This window comes from Hylobates moloch, unplaced genomic scaffold (assembly GCF_009828535.3).
Source record: "Hylobates moloch isolate HMO894 unplaced genomic scaffold, HMol_V3 SCAFFOLD_2, whole genome shotgun sequence".
In the NCBI taxonomy this organism is placed as follows: domain Eukaryota; kingdom Metazoa; phylum Chordata; class Mammalia; order Primates; family Hylobatidae; genus Hylobates; species Hylobates moloch.
Window position 1 is genome coordinate 142,902,069 of NW_026652277.1, and position 18,712 is coordinate 142,920,780.

An 18,712-nucleotide genomic window follows, 5' to 3' on the forward strand; every position below is an offset into this window, starting at 1 on the left:
ACTAGAATACTGGTGCCCTACTGATGGACGTTTAGGTTTTTGTAGTTTTCTACCACTACCAACAATGATTTATACTCTCTCCTTAGGTTTGCACCTTTTTTTCTGTAAGATTGATTCTCAAAAGTGGGATGGCAGTGTCAAAGGCTCTCCCAATCAGGTATCACAGTGCAAAAGCCAACAATGTGTGGTTAAAAGATCCATTTTTTCACAACCTTGCCAACACAGGCTCTTATCCCATTTTGGCTTCTTTGCAAATATCTTAGATGAAAAGCAGTATCTCTGTGATTCTAATTTGTGCTTTCCCTATTGCTAGTGAGGTTAAGTGTCTTTTCATATTTCATCTCACCATTGCATTTTCTTGTCTGTGACTTGAGTGAAACTTTTCTAATTCTTGCATATTTTATTCTTGCTAAACATGTCACGACTCAGAAATACATATTTCCATCTCCTTTAGCATTTATTTTGCTGCTCAGATGTCAGAAGGAAAAAGGATTTTTTTTCCTGGGCATTGTCAGTAGTAGCTATTTGGAATGCTAAAGATTTGATAAGAGACATTGAAGAAATGTGAATGTTACTGAACCGATTTGCTTAAAGTAAGGGGAAGACTGTCTATACGTCTGACCAATGCTTTTCGAATGTTCAGGCCCCTGAATCTGGCTGCAATCCCAGTAGGCATGGATCCAGGCTTGATGTGTTGGTGGTTGCATCATGGCATCGCTCTCTAACCCTCGCCTTAGCATTGAAGTTGTGCAAAGATTACAGAATTGTAAAAATCTCAGGCCTGTCTGAGGAAGTCTTTCTTACTATCTATCCCTTTCTTTAAATATGCCTTGAAAAAGAAAAGCTACATTTTGTCCTGCTTTGTGTTCATGGTGAATATCTTTTATTGCCAAGAAAATTTTTTCCTGAACTAGCTCTAAAGGATGACTCAGCACTTTATAAGATCAGTGAGCCTTTAAGGAATGACCTAAGATTGAATGTATCCTGTCCAGTGAAGCTCAAGGCATGCACAGGTCATGTTCACCTCACTCCCTCAGGAGTTGAAGGAGACGAGAAACTGGTCCCAGAGCCCTCAACTCTAGCTTGGGTGCCTCGCAGCTACTCAGCTAACCAAAGAAATGAGTGGAAAATCAGTTCTCTGGTCTATTTTTGATGGTGTGAGAAGGAGGATGAGGAGGAGAAGGAGAAGAATAAAGGTTACTTCTCATTTTAATTGAAATGAGTGACTTTTTATCAATGAGCTTGAATCAGAATAATTTATTACCCTGGAGTTTTCTTATAATATAATAAGTGAGACTGTTTTCCTTTTTGCTTAGGGCAAAAAATGTAAGGAGGCTGAGTGTTAAATTTGGAGGTTTATCTTTTTTTTTTTTTTTTGAGACGGAGCCTCTCTCGTCACCCAGGCTGGAGTGCAGTGGCCCAATCTCAGCTCACTGCAAACTCTGCCTCTCTGGTTCAAGCAATTCTCCTGCCTCAGCTTCCTGAGTAGCTGGGATTACAGGCGCCCACCACCACACCTGGCTAATTTTTGTACTTTTAGTAGAGATGGAGTTTCGCCATGTTGGCCAGGCTGGTCTCAAACTCCTGACCTCAGGTGATCCACCCACCTTGGCTTCCCAATGGAGGTTTATCTTGTCAGGTTTGGCTTCCTTTTCCCAGTTCCATGAAATGTGAATTTGAATATGTGTTTGTGTGGTCAGGGAGAGTGTTGGGAAATGAGGGTGGGATACAGAGAGAAGGATGATTTAAAGGTTTAGATGGTCTGGTTATTTTTAGTTTGTCTATTCCCATTTCTGCAATAGTTTTTATTTTTCCTCATACACTATGGGAGTTTGTTCACAGAAGGAAGTTCCTGGAGTCTATCCATCAGGAACGTTAACTATATTTTTGTTTGTTTTTTTTGCATAACTATTTGTTTAGTTTTTCCTTCACAAATTTGTGGCTGCTGTGTTCTTGTGACTTTTTGGGGGGGGTTGTTTTGATCTGGCTTGCAGTGTTACCTGCAATGCATCTATTTTGTGTGTATTCAACAGTCCCTTTCAAGAGTAACAAATAATGGTTTGAAATAGGAAGGGTATCCCAAATGCTTTAATCTTATATTTGAAATGTGGGAGATCGGAGCAGCTGAGGATATTTGTGACACATATTTTACATCTTCTCATTGAAAACAGAACTGTTGTTTGTCTGCATGGTTTTGAGTTTGGTCACTGAAATGCTAATGACACAGCAGAAACACTTGGTGTGTGCATAAGGCCATGTGACCTCAGGTCAGGAATAAAAGCTCAGGGCTGAGCAGCTCACTCTTTGGTTGGGAATCCAGTTGGCTCCCCTGGAGTGAAGTTCTACACAGACCCTGGAGGAACCACCCCACCTGTAAGGAACCTAAGTTTCTGTATTTCTGGCTTTCATTGTAGAAAACCTGGTGTCTTCTATGCTTGTTCCCTTGACCTACTTCTAAAACAGTTTTTAAACAATTTCAACAATATTCACAGTCAAGTAGAGCTGTCTTTTACTGATACATTCTAAACAACATAAATTAAGATGGAGCTTAGAACATATAACACAACTATGTCCTAATGACATGAGGAGACACCTTTCTCCTGCAAATAGTTCCAGATATACATCAGTTTTCAACTTGTCAGGATGGTGGATAAGATTCTGCTGTAGGTGTCTGTAATTACCAAGTGGAACTAACATTCTAGTGTTACCTGCGATGTAATGAAGAGCCTGATTCATCTTGGTCTTTTTCACTTTACTTACTTATTGTTTTCCTGAGAAAGTGTGGATTTAGCGTTTATTTTACCTGAGCATATAAAGGTATAAACTCAAGCAGAACATTGATAGAATGAAAGCTAGACTCTGGCTTAATGTAGTCCTTGAAGGAACAAGATGCTTTAACAAAAATGGAGTGATGGTTCCAGTAGAGCTGGTATACTGATGTGTGCTGATTGTTACTTCTCTATCACATGTCATTTGCTACCCTTGTTAATGGTCATTGCATTGGTTGCAAGTCTTGGTTATTTATCTTCAACACTTTAAGAAGAAATGTGCTTCCCTGGCTAGTTATCAGATTTTTTATTTTTATTTTTTGTGTGTGTGGCAGAGTCTCGCTCTGTCGCCCAGGCTGGAGTGCAGTGGCGCGATCACGGCTTACTGCAAGCTCCGCCTCCTGGGTTCACGCCATTCTCCTGCCTCAGCCTCCCGAGTAGCTGGGACTACAGGCGCCCGCCGCTACGCCCGGGTAATTTTTTGTATTTTTAGTAGAGACGGGGTTTCACCGTGTTAGCCAGGATGGTCTCGATCTCCTGACCTCGTGATCCGCCCGCCTTGGCCTCCCAAAGGGCTGGGATTACAGGCGTGAGCCACCGCGCCGGGCCTATCAGATTTAATTTATAGGCATTTGAATAGTACAAATGTAAGGGCATGATAGCTAATTAAATTATTCCCCAAATATTTATTGAACACCTAGTATGAACAAGGAAGCAGTGATGCAAAGAATGGGGCATCTCACAATCTAGAGGAAGAAAAAGACAGTGAATTGTGGAATTAAAATACAGCATAGTAAGTGCTTCAATATTAAGTCACCTAACTCTCTTTATTCTCCACAATGTTTAGCAAATAATCTTTTGCTGTTCATTTGGTTTTTCAAGTAGATTTTGTTCTGAGGAAGGAAAGAGAGCACAGAATTTACCTTAAGGTATTTGGTCTACTATTCAAACCAGTCTCCCAGCAGATTTGTTAGTAGAAATTGTCATCCAAGAGGCTAATCACCATTGTGTAAACTGATGGAATACAATTTCTGGACCTAAGAAAACACAGGTGAAGGCTTGAAATATGATATGTCTCAAATATGCAGCCAACTTGGTGACCCCAACCTGAAAGGCCAGCTGATCTTATATGGTAATGAAAGCTGGGTCTTAATGCAGGGACATTTTCTGTAGTTAGCCCAGGGAAATGATGTCCCAAGCCAGCCACTCCCATGCTTCTGAGCAGTGTCACCTCAGATGGTCCTTCCCATCACTCCAAATTTCCACAGCTTCCAGTGCCTTCAAGAGCATATTGTATAGGCACAACCTAGGGATGGGACCAGGGAGGCCTTGGGTAAAAGCAGCCAGTTCAGGCTCTCTGAGATTCTTTTCTCTGGAGGTGAATAGGAGTCCTTGGTTAGGTCTTGGCCACAGAGATAATAATTTAGGCTTATGTATATTCCTGAAAACTTTAATTGGTTTGAGCTCCTGGAAGATTCTCCACCCTTTAGTACCATGTGGTACTTGGTTAACTGTTGGGTACCATATACTTTCTGCTATCTTTAGTATTACATTGAATTTTGATGACTTAATAATACATGGTTAATCTGAGATTGTTGTATCAATGGTATGTTTTTCCTGGCAATCAGAAGATGGCCACCTTGTACATATGGATGAATGAGAAAGGGAAGGAAAGAGTTCCATATATTTGTTGACCTTTATATGTAATAGCACGTCACTTCCATTTTTAGCCCTTAGGTTTTGGACAGCCACAAATCTTTCTTTTGAGACTAGAGTCCATTTTAATCAGCATCTAACTATTTGGATTGTCACCTAAGCAGCATATCTAACAAAAAAAAAAAGGAAAAGATGTTTAATGTAGTCGGCTACAACTTCAGAAGCATCTTCTAAGCTCTTTCTATAGTCAACTGATTAGTACATTCTCAGGCTGAGCATTACAGACATAATTTCTTTTTTTAGCCACATTATTAAATGAAACCAAAGCTTTAGAAAACAGTACTATTAATAGTGGTGACTCATGTGTTCTTTATATTTTCAGAAGGACAATAAATGTTCACAGGACGATGTCTGAAATATTTTCTTCATAAAGTGTTTAACCATAATTATAGTAATAGGTAATATTATGTGTCTTAGTGCAATTTCTAATGCAATTTGTTACGTCATTTATACTATATATAGTATATAGTGGCAAGGTATCTAGTAATGTATATAATATTTTATATATATATAATTAGATGAAAAAATATTTTAGATCAAATTAAGGCCCAGAACATGATAATCATTATTCTAGTGCTGTTGGCAATTTGGTAGGATTCTTACAAGAGAAACAGAGGAAAAAGAGGTTTTCCAGAGTGACAGGTGGCACTAAAAGCTAGGACTGAATAGAACATGACTGAGGAACGCTGTGTATGACAGCCTACCTGGCTTAGAGGCTTTGGCAGGGACATCACAGGCAGTCTAGGTGGAATCACCACTTACAGCCAGCTGTGGAGGACTTTGAATGATTATATAAGAATTTTCAAATCTACGCCAGAAGCAATGGAGAATCCATCCATTGAATGTTTTTTGAACAGGGTTTTGGCATGTTGAAAGCAATGTGTTCAAAATATTCAGTGTTGTGTAGATTGGGTGGTGGAGAAAGAGAATACAAGCAGGAAGATGAAATTTGGGTAAGACTTCAGTAGTGTGAGTATGTAGTGATGAAACCCCTACATCACTGTCATATAGCGATGAAAATTAAAGGGTTATTTATTTTTCCTCATGCAGTCTTGGAGTTTGTTCAGTGAAGGAAGTTCCTGGAGTCAATGCATCAAGAACATTAACTACTTTTTGCTATTGACAAACAGACATGACAGATATTATGAAAAAAGCATCGAGAAGACTTGATTGTTTTTGTCTTAGGGGATTAATTCAACAAATATTGGTAGAGCAAGTCCTATCAGAAAGAGTTTGGGAGACATAAGCCATCCTGGACCCTTCCCAGTGGTCAATGTGGGGAAACTGCAGCTATTAAAGCTCCAGGCTTAGGCCTTCAGTAAGCCCAGATGGAGTCTTGAGTGGGATTGGGAGATTTCAGTTCCTGTCAAATTTTTGCATGAGGTGTTGTGGTAAAGTCAAAATAGCATGAATTCTGTAACCTAACAGATTTGCATTAAAATCTCAAGTTCACCACTCATCAGTTATGTGAGTTTGGGCAATTTATTTAACTTTCTGAACCATCATTTCCTTTTTGGAAAATGAGGAAATGTCACCTATGGAAGACGATTCTCCATAGATCTCTTGTGTTTCTACACATTTTGTAAGCAGGGACACTGATGGTCTTTTTTCTGGACTATCCATTCAAATTTCTTTATAGTGAACAATGTTGGAAGACAGAGGCAGTGTCTCTTTCTAGAGCAGAAGTCAGTTTTGCTTCTTCCTCCAGAGCAAAGGTTTGCTTACTGCCTATTAGAAAAGATTCCGATTCCCTGAGCCCAGGGTTCTTCAGCTGAGATGCAAACCCATTGCTTGTGCAGCATCCACCTAGGTCCCTCCATTTCACCCTCCATGGGACTTGGTAGCAAGGGGAACCCACTGGAACACGATGTTCGTGCTATTTGCTGTGCCATGAGTCTCTGATCTAGGAGTCTGGAATCTTCTGCCAGCATCCATGACACTGTTGCGGACTAACTTGTTAGCTTGCAAGTTGAGCAAAATCTCAGACCCTTTATAGTGCTTGATGCCACCTGCCTAATGTGTTTCTGGGGAGGACGAGGCAAGATAAGATATGTACCACACCTGGAACATAGCATGTGGTTAAAAAGAAACACACACATTTATTCCACTTCTTCCCTTAAGAGAAGTAATCGAGCAGCTGCTTCGAGAAAGTTCCTGCAGTGGTAGCAGCAGTTATCCCTTTTTCAATATAGTTTCAGAGTCAGGGCAGATCCTTTGTCTGAGTTTCAGGATATATTTGGGCATGACTCATAGAGAAGAACTCAACAAAGTTTAAGAACAGTAGATTATTTATACTGCTTGGTTGCAATTGAAGGTCTTGAGTCCCTCATTAACTTCCCTCAAGGCCAAGAAATATCATTAGAGAGCAACAAAGAGTAGCCTGATAACAATTCTTTATCCATGTTATTAGGATTCAGCTGGGGATAAGGAGGAATAAACATAGTCATCTCAGATAGTTTCCTAGGACAGAGGAAAAAGGATTAGGGCCTGGGGAAGAGGAGTAAAACTGCTATCTGTCAGAGGACATCAATCTGAAGGAGAAGATGCAAGCAACTCTTCCTATAAGAAGGATGGATAGTTCCCAGAAGGGATTGGTGGAGGAGGGAGCATCACCCTTGCAGTCTCTTGACATCTGTTATCAACTAATGCCTTTTTTTTTTTTTTTTTTTTGCGCACTTTAGTATGACAGTCAGGTGGCTTATCCTGGGTTACTGTTTTTAGAGACATTTTCTTATTGGTGGCTCCAGGCACAGTGAGTACATTTGCCTTTAGCTGTGGTCTGCCCTTACACCCTCATGCTAGGACATGTGGAGGTTTCATGGTGAACAAAACTGATTTTCTATCATTCAGTTGCTTACATGGTAGTAAGGGAGGTAAGACAAGTAATCAAATAGACATAACCCAGGAGAAAAAGTCGTAAATGCCTGAGAGTGGGCCAGGTGCTCAGAGAGTGCTGTGTAGTGACAGCACTCCCAGGGAGAGTCTGAGTCCTGAGCCCTCACACCAGTGAAGAGAACCTTTCAATCCCTAGGGCAGGAATAAGCCAGCAGGCCCAAGGTGTAGCTCAAAGCTGTAGAAGCCTATGCTGAGCTGCTGAGGCAAGCAATGCTGAGCACTGTCTTCAGAGTCTCAAAATCTTATCTCTACCATGTGCCTCTGACACAGCTTTATTTATTTCCCGTACACAGCCTTGATCTCTGATACTGGCAGCCCAACTTGTTTTAGATCCTTGACTTCAGGCTTAATCCCTAGTGACTGATATCATCAACTTGGAGACATATAACCCTTGGCTGCCATCTATGGCCACATGACACAAATGAAACCATGGGTTCCAGCTTGGCCTATGCTCTCAGGAGGCCCTAGCCATGAAGGGGTAGGCACATTGAACTCAGCCTCAAACACTGGAGTAGAGAACGCCCATCTGGCATTTCTCAGGGCAGATGAAGACGAACATAGCTTATAGACAAGCCCACAGTCATGAGGTCTATGCCAAGCTTCAGGAGATTCCAGGAAACCAGTCTCGTACCCTCACCTCCAGGAAATTCCTGGTTGGTCTCTCCAGGGATATTCACTATAGTCCCAGAAGGGTCTCTGGCTCTTGTGGTTGAGCCAGCATCCCTGAACTTCTCTCTATGCATGTAGAGAATATTTCCAGGTAAACTATTGAAAGACCACATCTTAATTACCAGACCTGTCTTCAGAATCCAAATAGAGACCACAGAGCAACAACTGGTAGCTACAGTTCCATCTGTCTCAGAGAGTCCAAATGCCTTAACAATGCCGCTGTGTTGAGGTGTGCTGGGGGCACTGTGTAGCCTGTTCACTAGTGTCCCACACCTGGCCCTCTTCAGAGTGAAGGGGGCTGGGCTCAGGGAAAGCAAAGAAGGAAATTGTCATATTGTTCAGGTATGGTTTAGACTTCTAGACCATTTATTGCAGACAAGATCTTAAAAACTGTACAGAAGACAAAGTGACCTCTGCAGGCTTAGAGGAAGCCAGATTGGGGCAACAAATAATTTATTGAATTTTTAATTAATTTAATTTGAGGTCATGGCAAGTCATTGAAGACACAGAGATGAAACTTGATAGAGAGTTCATAATGATCTCTCTTTCGCCTGAATTCTATGATATTATTAGTCTCTGTTTAACTCAGAGCTCTTCTTTGAAAAAAAGAACATGACATTCAGACTAGTGCCAATGAAAAATGAGACTTATTTTTAGGATAAAGAGAAAGCTTATGGACGTTCAGGAGAAGTCAAATAATCAGGCCTCAGGCCAGGCCAAATTATAAATTCCAGTGAGCTCAGAGACCTGCATAGCACTTAATAGATTCTTAATAAGTGTTCGTTAAATGAATGTATGAATGAATGAACGAATGAACTCACAAATGACCTAAGGGAGCTCCGGGGAACACTGAGGGCTACACTACTGTCCTACCAATACCTGATTTAATCTTACTCCACTTAACTCTCCTGTGTCTCTTGGCCCAAAATCCCAACAGAGGAATCCAGAGAATACCCCTGGGTCGGATGCCCATCTCAGTCCATTAAGCAATAGCCAGAGAAGGTAATGCCAAATGACCATAGGGCTCCCTTCTAAGTATCAAACAGATTAAGCCAGAATAAGAAACTGAACATAGCCTGTGGGTTTGTATTTCTCCAAGGCATTCATTTTGTATGTAATTGCAGACTGCCATGTACTGGTGTTACTTAAGGTATATATGCAGGTGGCACCACAGTGAAATATTTTTGCTTCTTGAGGACAGAATAATAGCTTCTGTTCTTTCTTCTATAGGGCTTCAATTTTATAGATAATTCTGATCAAGGAAGAATGTTCAAGTACGACCAGATTGGGAGCTAATGTGCTAACTGATTATTATATGCCAGACACTGTGCTAGGCATTTTACAAAACTGTAATCTCTCACAATTTATTCTTGTGGGTAGGCATTATTATCCCCATTTTACAGATGAAAAGACTGAGATTTCAACTATCACAGTTACAAAGTTGAAAAGGGGTGGAGCTGGAATTATTCCTGAGATTGGTTTGTTTCCCAAAGTTATACCCTTTCCAATATCACTATACTATCTTGCAATCACCTGATGGATCATTAAGCAAAATATCGGGATGAATTCTGCAGGACAGAGCCAGGTCTCTTCCATGAGTCATAAGTCAGGTAAAGACACTTAAGGCACATAATTAGGCAAGTATGTAGTTTTTTATTGAATACTGGTTTGAGCAAACTAGCTCTAAATAAATTAGGGGACCAATTGGGAACCTTTGATATGGTCAGGTTTTAGAAGAGATGAGAAGAATAGCCAGAGAAAGTTGTCTGAAAAAAATCAAGTTACAAAATACTGCGATTTCATGTTTAGATATATGGATCTGTCTGTCTATCTATCTATCTATCTATCTATCTATCTATCTATCTATCTATCTATCTATCTATCGTGTAACATATATGTTAAAGATGTAAAATACCCATTGTTTTATATATCACTAAGAAAGAAAAAGTGCTGTCAATTAATTGCAAGACATAATTGATTATGAAAGCCATCCTGATTTCAAAGATGTTAAATGTGAGAAAAAAAAAGTCTGTGCTGCAATATGTAGGAACAGATCCAGAGAAATGTGCCCGAGTGTTGCAGTGGTGATTTCCAGGGGGTGAGAGTATGACTTGTGTTTTATGATTGCTCATCTGTGTATGCAGATTTCCCTGCTCCACTCTCATCCCACTCACAAAGGTTCAAGTAGGTGATCCCCAGCCCCAGGAGAACCACTTTTAAACTCTTTCAGCATGTCACGCATTAGAGTTCACGCATTAGATTTCAAGCACTGGCTTTAGGATTTGGGGATATACATCTCCCGTGGTATTGATCTTGGCATTTGAAGCCTCTGCCAAAACTTCAGGGCAACAGGAATAAAACACACTTAAAAGACCTTTCTACTACACACCTGATTCAATAATAGACGAGATACGAGTTGTTAGCAAATGAAGGAAAAGCATGCTGTTCAATGATGAACGTTCTTAAGAAATAATATCTAGGTCAATGTAGTACTTTTAGTAAATGCACAGAAAGTACAATTCTAATAAATAAACTTGTTTTATATCTTTAATTTCCATCTGGAATTGACTCGTGTTAGATTTTTTGTGGTCTTAAAGATAATCATAAATCCAACAGTAATACGATTAGCTCAATAATTTTTCCCTTGGGGCATACATGTAGATATTTTGAAGTTTTATGTTAAGGAATGCTTGAGGTTATTTTTACCAAACATCATAAAGAAAATATAATTAAGTAACAAATATTACAGTCTTAAATCTATTATTTAAAACATGGAAAATTTTCATATAAGCTACTTTATTGCATTCCTTCTTTTATTAAGTCCCAGGATAATTTTGTATTCTTTTTGAAAGTATATGCTTTCCTCCCTTTGCTTGGTTACACAGTTGGACTTATTTAATTTTCTAATACAGTGCAAGATTATTTTACTATTCAAAAGCGATTCTGCAACTTTTACATATTTGCCAACAATGCAGGATATGGCCACTGATCCAAAATCATAGTTTGTAATCATTTTAACTCCCAGTCCTCTGTATTGTTTCAATCATGGCCATGAAGCCATCACCTACTCCACAGGAGAGCTTGCCAGCATGCGCTGTAAGTGTGTGGATGCCAATGAGTGATTTCATTGCAAGGTTGAAGGAGGCACTTTAATCTAAAGCTGATCTCTTGATTCATGCTTGCCAAGATTTTGCCTACATTCTTCAGATGGCTTAAGACAGGGAAGGGCATAGGCTTTGGTGCCAGACTAGCTTTAGTTAAAGCCCAGCAACTTGGGACTGAGCCCCAGGTCCCATGAATGCAGGTCTTCATCAGCAAGGCTGGGAGCAGACCACAGTGACCATTGTGACTTCTCAGCTGGAGCCGGTTTAATTTGTGGTGGTGTTCAGCTCTGCATGGGAGACTTAAATGGAGTCATCACTGGCTAACTGTAGGTATAGTGAAAACAGGCACATAGTAACATTTGACAAATATTTTAAAGCCCACCTGTTTTCCACAGACCTCACCTGGCCAAAGGAGAAGTGCAATTACTAGATTATAATCAGATCTATGATTATTTGTTACCTTTATTAAAACAATTCTATATATTTTATTGCACGTAAAAGTTTCTCACTTTGTAAGGTTTATGCACCTCCTCCACTGAAAAGTGGAAGCTACCAGCTGGGTGCTGGGTCTGTCTTTCCCTAGATTCACTCGAAGGTTCCCAATTCATGTATTACCAGTTAAACAGGGTTTTGAACTTTCTTTTCTTCCTAGAATATAGAAGGTACTAAAGATGTTTGATGTCTTGAAAAGTCTAAGGACCTGGAACTGTTGTTTATTCCCTGGACCATGTCTTCTCACGCTATGAAGATAGAGAAGATTGAGAATCCAGCTAAGTTTAAGCAGTATCTGTAACTCCTTGGGCCAGGCTGAGTGGGGAGAAGTCCACAGTGTGTTACAGTATCCCCAGGACTGTCTCCTGACCCCCAGTGCAGGGGTGGGGCGGAGCCTACCTTCTGGGTCTATCTTTCATAGCTGTGCTTGGAATTGCTGCTGATTCCTGGTTTAGATAGTTATCCTAGAGCACTGACTAAAATGTTAAATGACCTGTAAGTTACATTGTTTTACCAAGAGGCTGTTCTCTACATTCTCTTGAGTCTGTAGTCTCATAGGTTGCTGATGTTGCATAAAACTGGTACAGACTTTCTGGGTGATAGTTTAGCAGTAGGTTACAAAATGTCCATGCCATTTGACTGAGTAATCCAATGGATAGGAAGTCATCACGAAACACCTAATGACTTAGCTAGGAGATGTTCACTGCAGCTTCCCAGCAAACAGGGTAAATTATTAATCATCCATAAGACAAAATAATGCACAACCATTGAAAATATATAAATGTATATGTGTGTCTTTAGACATGAAAAGATATTCATAATATCCTATTGAATAAATAAACCAAGTTTGCAACAGTAAATTCAGTATATATATATATATATATATATATATATATATATATATGAAAATATTAAGACACCTATGCTCAGAAGAAATACCAGAAAGGAAGGATCAAAATACCAATTTCTGGGTAATATGATTAATGTTGATTTTAATTAATAATGGATAATTTTACTGTCTTCTAGGATGATCAGATATTACTTATGAAAAAGGAAATTACTTAGCATTGAAACTGGCTTCTGGCATAGAGAGAAGGGATGAGGATCTGATGAACGTGGATCAGCAATATGCCATGTTTACTAATGTTTGTTACCGTGGTGGCAGTGACATCAGGGTGCCAATGGCACACTATTGATTCAGACATAAGGATGTGAATACCAGGGACTCAAGAGAAGGGACAGCTTCAGAACTATACACACTTGAGCCATATTTTTCTTCTCTTTATCTAAAATGTTCTGATTTTGTAGGATAATTATTTACCTTTTTCTTTTTACTTTAGACAAAATCCATTTCATTTGTTTATTAAATAATTATAAGTACACAAGAGAATATTTACAATATAAAGGTAAAGTGGAGAAAATAGTCATGAACAGAAAGTCAGTGTCCAGAAATGGAGTATGACCATTGATCCTGTAAGAGTTCCCTAAGGCAGCAGTCCCCAACCTTTTTGGCAACCTTTTCGAAACCAGGAACTGGTTTCGTGGATGATAATTTTTCCACAGACATAGGGTGGCGGTGATGTTTTTGGGATGATTCAAGCACATTACTTTCATTGTGTATTTTATTTCTATTATTATTACATTGTAATATATAATGAAATAATTATACAACTCGCCATAACGTAAAATCAGTGGGAGCCCTGAGCTTGTTTTCTTACAACTAGACAGTCCCATCTGGGGGAAACAAGAGACAGTGACAGATCATCAGGCACTAGATTCTCATAAGGAGCACGCAAGCTAGATCCCTCGCATGCGCAGTTCACAATAGGGTTCACGGTCCTATGAGAATCTTATGTTGCTACTGATCTGATGGGAGGCAGAGCTTAGGGGGCAATGCAAGCAGTGGGGAGTGGCCATAAATACAGATGAAGCTTTGCCAGCTCGCACACCTCTCACCTCCCGTGGTGTGGACTGGTTCCTAACAGGTAGCAGACTGGTACTGGTCCATGGTGCGGGAGTTGGGGACCTCTGCCCTATGGGATCCTCCACTCCTTTCTCCTTTCCTCTCTACCTTGAGTAAACCACAGTCCTGAATTTTTTATTATTGCTTTTCTTTTATTTATAATTTAATTCCTAAGTAATATTTTAGTTTTGTATGCTTTTGTACTTCATTAAGTAGAATTATACTTATTCTTCTGCAACTTGTGTTTTTCACTCAATATCTTATTTCCGAGTTTTATCTATGTAGTGTGTATAGTGATAGTTCACTCATTTTGCTATTGTCAAGTCTTTATCATGGAAATGCACCACAGTATACTTATGTATTGTCCTGTTTATGAACTTTTGTGTGACTTACAGTTTGTTGATACTATGAAAGCTTTTATTAATGGCGTCTGATGTGCATGTATAACATCTAATGCTCATGTAGATTGCTTCAGGTCTATACATAGTGGGATTGCTGGGTTATAGGGTATGTGAATGTTCAATTTTAATATATAATGTAGATCATGCTAAATCATTTTCCAATTATTTTTATCTATTTATATTCTTGCCAGCAGTATATGAGAGTTTCTATCTTTGCATAGTCACCAACATTTAGTAATGTCAGACTTGTAAATTTTTGCTCATCTACTGAGCGTGAACTAATTTAATTTGTATTTCCCTGAGCATCAGTGAAGTCAAGCATGTTTGCATCAGTGAAGTCAAGCATTTTTTCTTGGGTTTATTAACATTTGCGATTTCTGTCTACAAATCATCTGTTCAGGTCTTTTGACCCATGTTTCTATTGGATTATTTCTGGTTTTAAAGTGGGTCTGTAGGAATTCTGTATATATTGGGAACAAATCTTTTTAGTTATATATGTGAGAGATATCTTCTTCCAATTAGTGGCTTGTCTTTTCATTTTCCATATAGCGTCTTTGATAAAGAGACATTCTTAATCTTGTTCGTCCGTTTTTCATGGTTTGCCTTTTTGTGTCTTCAGAAGTCCCTTCCTAACCAGAGGTTCATAAACATAAACTCCTAGATTGTCTTCTAAAATGTTTATAGTTTTGTCCCTGTGAATGGTTTAAAGGTGCCCAATGTGTTTTTTTCTGTAGAGATAACTGTTCCAGGACAATCTATTAAAAACTCTTCTGTTGTAGGACTTTCTCCTTAGTTCAGCTAAAAACGGGTCCATGTCACACGACCATGAAAGATTAGGCTTGCAGACACTTTGAAGGGTGAGAAAAATGGAATTTATTGGGTGAAAAGGAAAAAAACTCAGCAAAGCAAGAGAGCTTCCTGTTAACAAATCCCCATCTCACAGATAGAATTCCCAGTTACCACCCTGGAAAAAGAAAGGCCAGACTCCTACCCCCTAAAAACGGCACAAACTTCCATGGCTCAACCTGTTCTTCCAGTGCTCAGGCCAGTGGGAGTTTCTCCAGGGACTCCCTTGTATCTGAATGTCTCATTTTCTTTCCCCACAGAGGTATAAATGCCAGCTCTGACTTGAATCATGTCATAGATGAAGTTTCTCTCTGAGTGTGGGCCTGTTTCCTGGGTTCCCTGGAGAACACAGGCATTTGAGTCAGCCAGATGTTGAGGGGCCCTACCAGGGAACTTCTTTATATTTTACATAATAAGTCATTTATCTCACATAACAAGTTAGAAGATCTTCTGGATTAACCCAAGGCACAATGATGGCATCAAGAACCCCGGCTCTTCCCATATTTTCCTCTGCCAGAGTCAGTTTGTCAGTGATGGTTCCTCACAGCTCCAGCTGCTTCGAGCCACATCTGCAGTGGAAAAAAGGCCTTCATATTTTAAATTCTAACCTCGAGGTTGTTTTGGACCACCCAGGTAGTGTGCATTCAAGTTGCAAGCTGCTTTCCCATGCAGTCCCACTCAGGGTCATGAGTTCTCAGGGGAGGATTTTTTTCTCTGTCCATTCAGTCCTGAGTTTCAAGATGGGCAACTTGCCTTTCAGATCCCTGTGTGAAGAATGAAGGTATTTATTTCTAGTTCACCTGACTCTCAGGGTGCAGCCCTTGGGGCCTGCAATTTACACAGGAATCTCACATTAAACCCCTCTCCATGGGCAGGCCTTGGGCTTTGTCCTCTGCCCTTACACCACATGAGACAGTGAAGAGCTAAGCTGGAATTCACCAAGGTGGTAAATGTAGACCTCCCTGAAAGCTTGTCCTGTTTACATCTCTGCCTTCTCATTTTCTCTTAATTTTTTTTTTTTTTTTTTGGCTTCTTGGTATTCTTTGCTTTCTTGGAGTTCATCACACATTTAGGAGGATTTTTGTCTTTTCTGGAATTTTTAGTTGTTTTTCAGTGGGAGGGTCTGTCAGTGCATCTAGTCCTCCACACTATGGAAGCAGAAGTTGGTTTAAATTCACTTTAAGAATTGCCTTCTGTTTTATCAATTTTGCCTAAAGGTTTGCTGGAGACTGAACCATTGCAAGGAAGAGATGAAGATGCAGTAGCCAGTGCTGACTTCTCTAGCATGCTCTCTGAGGAGGAAAAGGAAGAATTAAAAGCAGAGTTAGTTCAGGTATGTTTAGTAATCTTATTGTTGCTATTTCTATCTCTGGATCTTGAGAGTTATTATTAGTTTGATATAAGTGCCATATTGTAATGATGTTGTCTTTCATTTAATAAAATTTATAAATGAATACATTACAAGATGATTCATTTTTCCAGGGTATTTTTCTACTGTTATCTATTACCTGTTAGTTACAGTTGTAGAATGAATCATTGAGCTGCTTAAGCAACAATAATAACTAGTTTTACATATGCACTTCTCATTCCTTTTACTCTCAGAATACTATGGGAATAATACTTACAAACCTGACAGAATTCATTCCAGACCATGTTACAGGTGCAAGATCCTTTTGAAGATCGGTTCTGGTTTAGGTCAGCAACTTAGCTCAACGATTACTTTGAAATGATTTTTTAAATGAAAAAGTCAATCATAGAAGCAACTGAATTTATAAGTTGTGTACTTTTTGGCAGAAAAATAAAGCTCTGGGGGTAGAGACGAAAGCGATGCTTCATCGAGGCCTAATTAGATCTTGTGGAGCTGCTGTGGGGATCCGGACCTAGGGAGGAGGAGGATGTCAGGCTCATTGTGAATACATGTCTTTGTTCAAGTCTTTTGCTTGCAATACCCACTTTAGACACTTTGCTGACAAGCCTTTACTTTCTAGGAGGAGAGTGTTGTAGAAAGGGCTCCTTGAGTAGGAGGAAGCAGCAGAGCCAGAGGAGCTGAGGCCAACATTCCCTCCCCATTCTGTGTCCTGGCTCATAGGCCAGGAAGATCCTGTTCCCACAGAAGCAAGGCTTGGCCCTCCTGCTTTGGCCTCTCCACAGGCTGAGGACACAGCTCTGAGCTCTACCTTACCCTCTCCCCACTTTGTCCACTCTGAACTCTGAGTTCTAACCTCCTGATAGTGTTTGTCTATGACAGCTCACATTAAAGACTTTTAGGTGCTTTTACAAGACACACCTCCAAGTTAATTTCATTTCAAAATGAAAGAGCAGCACGTTCCTCTGGTATAACCAAAAATGATTTCAGTAAGCACTGTGCCTCAAATCTTTAGCTGGGTCTGTCTGTGGCCACTGAGTGGCTGCACATACCAGAGTGCACAGACCAAAGTTAGCATTAACAGATAATGGACTGACTCCACATATTCTTATGGCCTGAAATTCTGGCTCATGATTAGTTCATGTCAACTGCAGGGTCCAAATGTCATGTTCTGCAGAGTGGGGTAAGCCAACTGAGTCTAAGCTAAAACTTCACTCCATCATGGTGATAATGCTAGTTTAAGTTTAGGCACAATGTCTGTAACTGACCAATTTCTATAAAATGCCTCGATTTTTATTTTTCTGGGCTCTAGGATTACTGGGGTATACATACATACATATACTAATATATGCTGATTTTTGTACATTCTCTATTTTCTAAATGTCAACAGTGATCATGATATTACTTTTATAATCAAGAAAAAAGTAAGTGTTGGTTTTAAATGGATGCCCCATGAATATAAAAAACTAGAAGTGTTTTCAGAAATTCCTGTTTCATTTGGCCACAGTAATACACTTCCAGAACATTTCACTCCTAAGAGTTTTTGAACCTGACTTCTAGAAATAACACCAGACTCTTTGTTACTGTGTTCAAGTTACCAGGATTCATGTTTTGCACTAGCCTCCATGCTTCCTGGCTCTTATTTCTGGGTTCTTCAGAGATGAAGAAGTACCGCATGCTGCCAAAGGTAGTATCGTGACTTCCAGGGGCACATGAGCACAGCTGTCTGCCTCAGGCCTGGTGAAAAGCAGAGAAAGTGTATCTTTGCGATTTTTCTTCTTCACATTTCTCTTTCTCCTTCTCCACGTCAGGCCACCTGTGCTTTATGCTCATTCTGTTTTTAAAACAGCTTTCCTTACCCTTTTACAAGTGTGCATGCGGATGTGTGGACACAGGAACTCAAGTTCTTTGATATCACATATGCATTCCGATTTTACCTTCAATGCTAGGATTTAATTTTAACAAGGACACACAGAAAGCCATCTCTGCAGTCTCACTGCTGGCCTTATGAAGAACTGAGGCATCCTATACAGTCAGCCCCTCTGCCCCAAATCTCCACAGAGATTCTTTATGGGCCCCTGGTCACAAACAATTCCTCTTTCTGTCTGAGGAGAGATCCTACTGGGTTTGTTAGCTCCTTGGGTACCAAAGATACCTCGGAGACCAGCCTATTAGATGACGGCCTTGGAGTCAGGCACTCAGTTGTGGTCATGATCCAAAGCAAGACCTGTGTGTACAAGGACTTCTGACCCCTGACTGCTTTGCTGAAAAGAGGTCTTGAGTGTGCCAGGTGTCCAGCCTCTTCTTTGTTTCCTTCCTCTCCCTACTTTCCTCGTCTCTTCTGTGAAATAAATAATTCAAAATAAAAGCTGTTGGGACTTTAAATTATTTTGAGCCTTAAAGGAATGTGATTATGGGACCTGAGTCACATAACAAGCAGCTGTGACCTAGGCAGCTCTAACCTGTTTCTCTGATTATAGACTAGCCTTTTC

General features: G+C 39.9%; 2 protein-coding genes across 11 annotated transcripts in view; one reads left to right on the forward strand and one right to left on the reverse strand.

Moving 5' to 3' along the window:
* Nucleotides 1–18,712, forward strand: part of TPD52L1 (TPD52 like 1) — a 107,286-nt gene that overhangs the window by 47,197 nt on the left and 41,377 nt on the right. For all 7 annotated transcript variants that reach the window (XM_032158294.2, XM_032158304.2, XM_032158346.2 and 4 more), the window contains exon 2: nt 16,072–16,187. In XM_032158294.2, the coding sequence (XP_032014185.1) occupies nt 16,072–16,187 (116 nt within the window). The remainder of the gene's footprint in view (nt 1–16,071; nt 16,188–18,712) is intronic.
* HDDC2 (HD domain containing 2) overlaps nt 14,753–18,712 on the reverse strand; it is a 77,353-nt gene continuing 73,393 nt past the window's right edge. The window contains exons 8-10 of one of the 4 annotated variants that reach the window (XR_004248841.2): nt 17,819–17,957; nt 16,484–16,734; nt 14,753–16,146 (exon numbers count right to left, since the gene is read on the reverse strand). The gene's annotated coding sequence lies outside the window, so the exon portion shown is untranslated. Of the gene's footprint in view, nt 16,147–16,479; nt 16,735–17,818; nt 17,958–18,712 lie in introns of all 4 variants that reach the window. The other 3 variants (XR_004248839.2, XR_009212482.1, XM_032158252.2) reach the window with 3 other exon arrangements.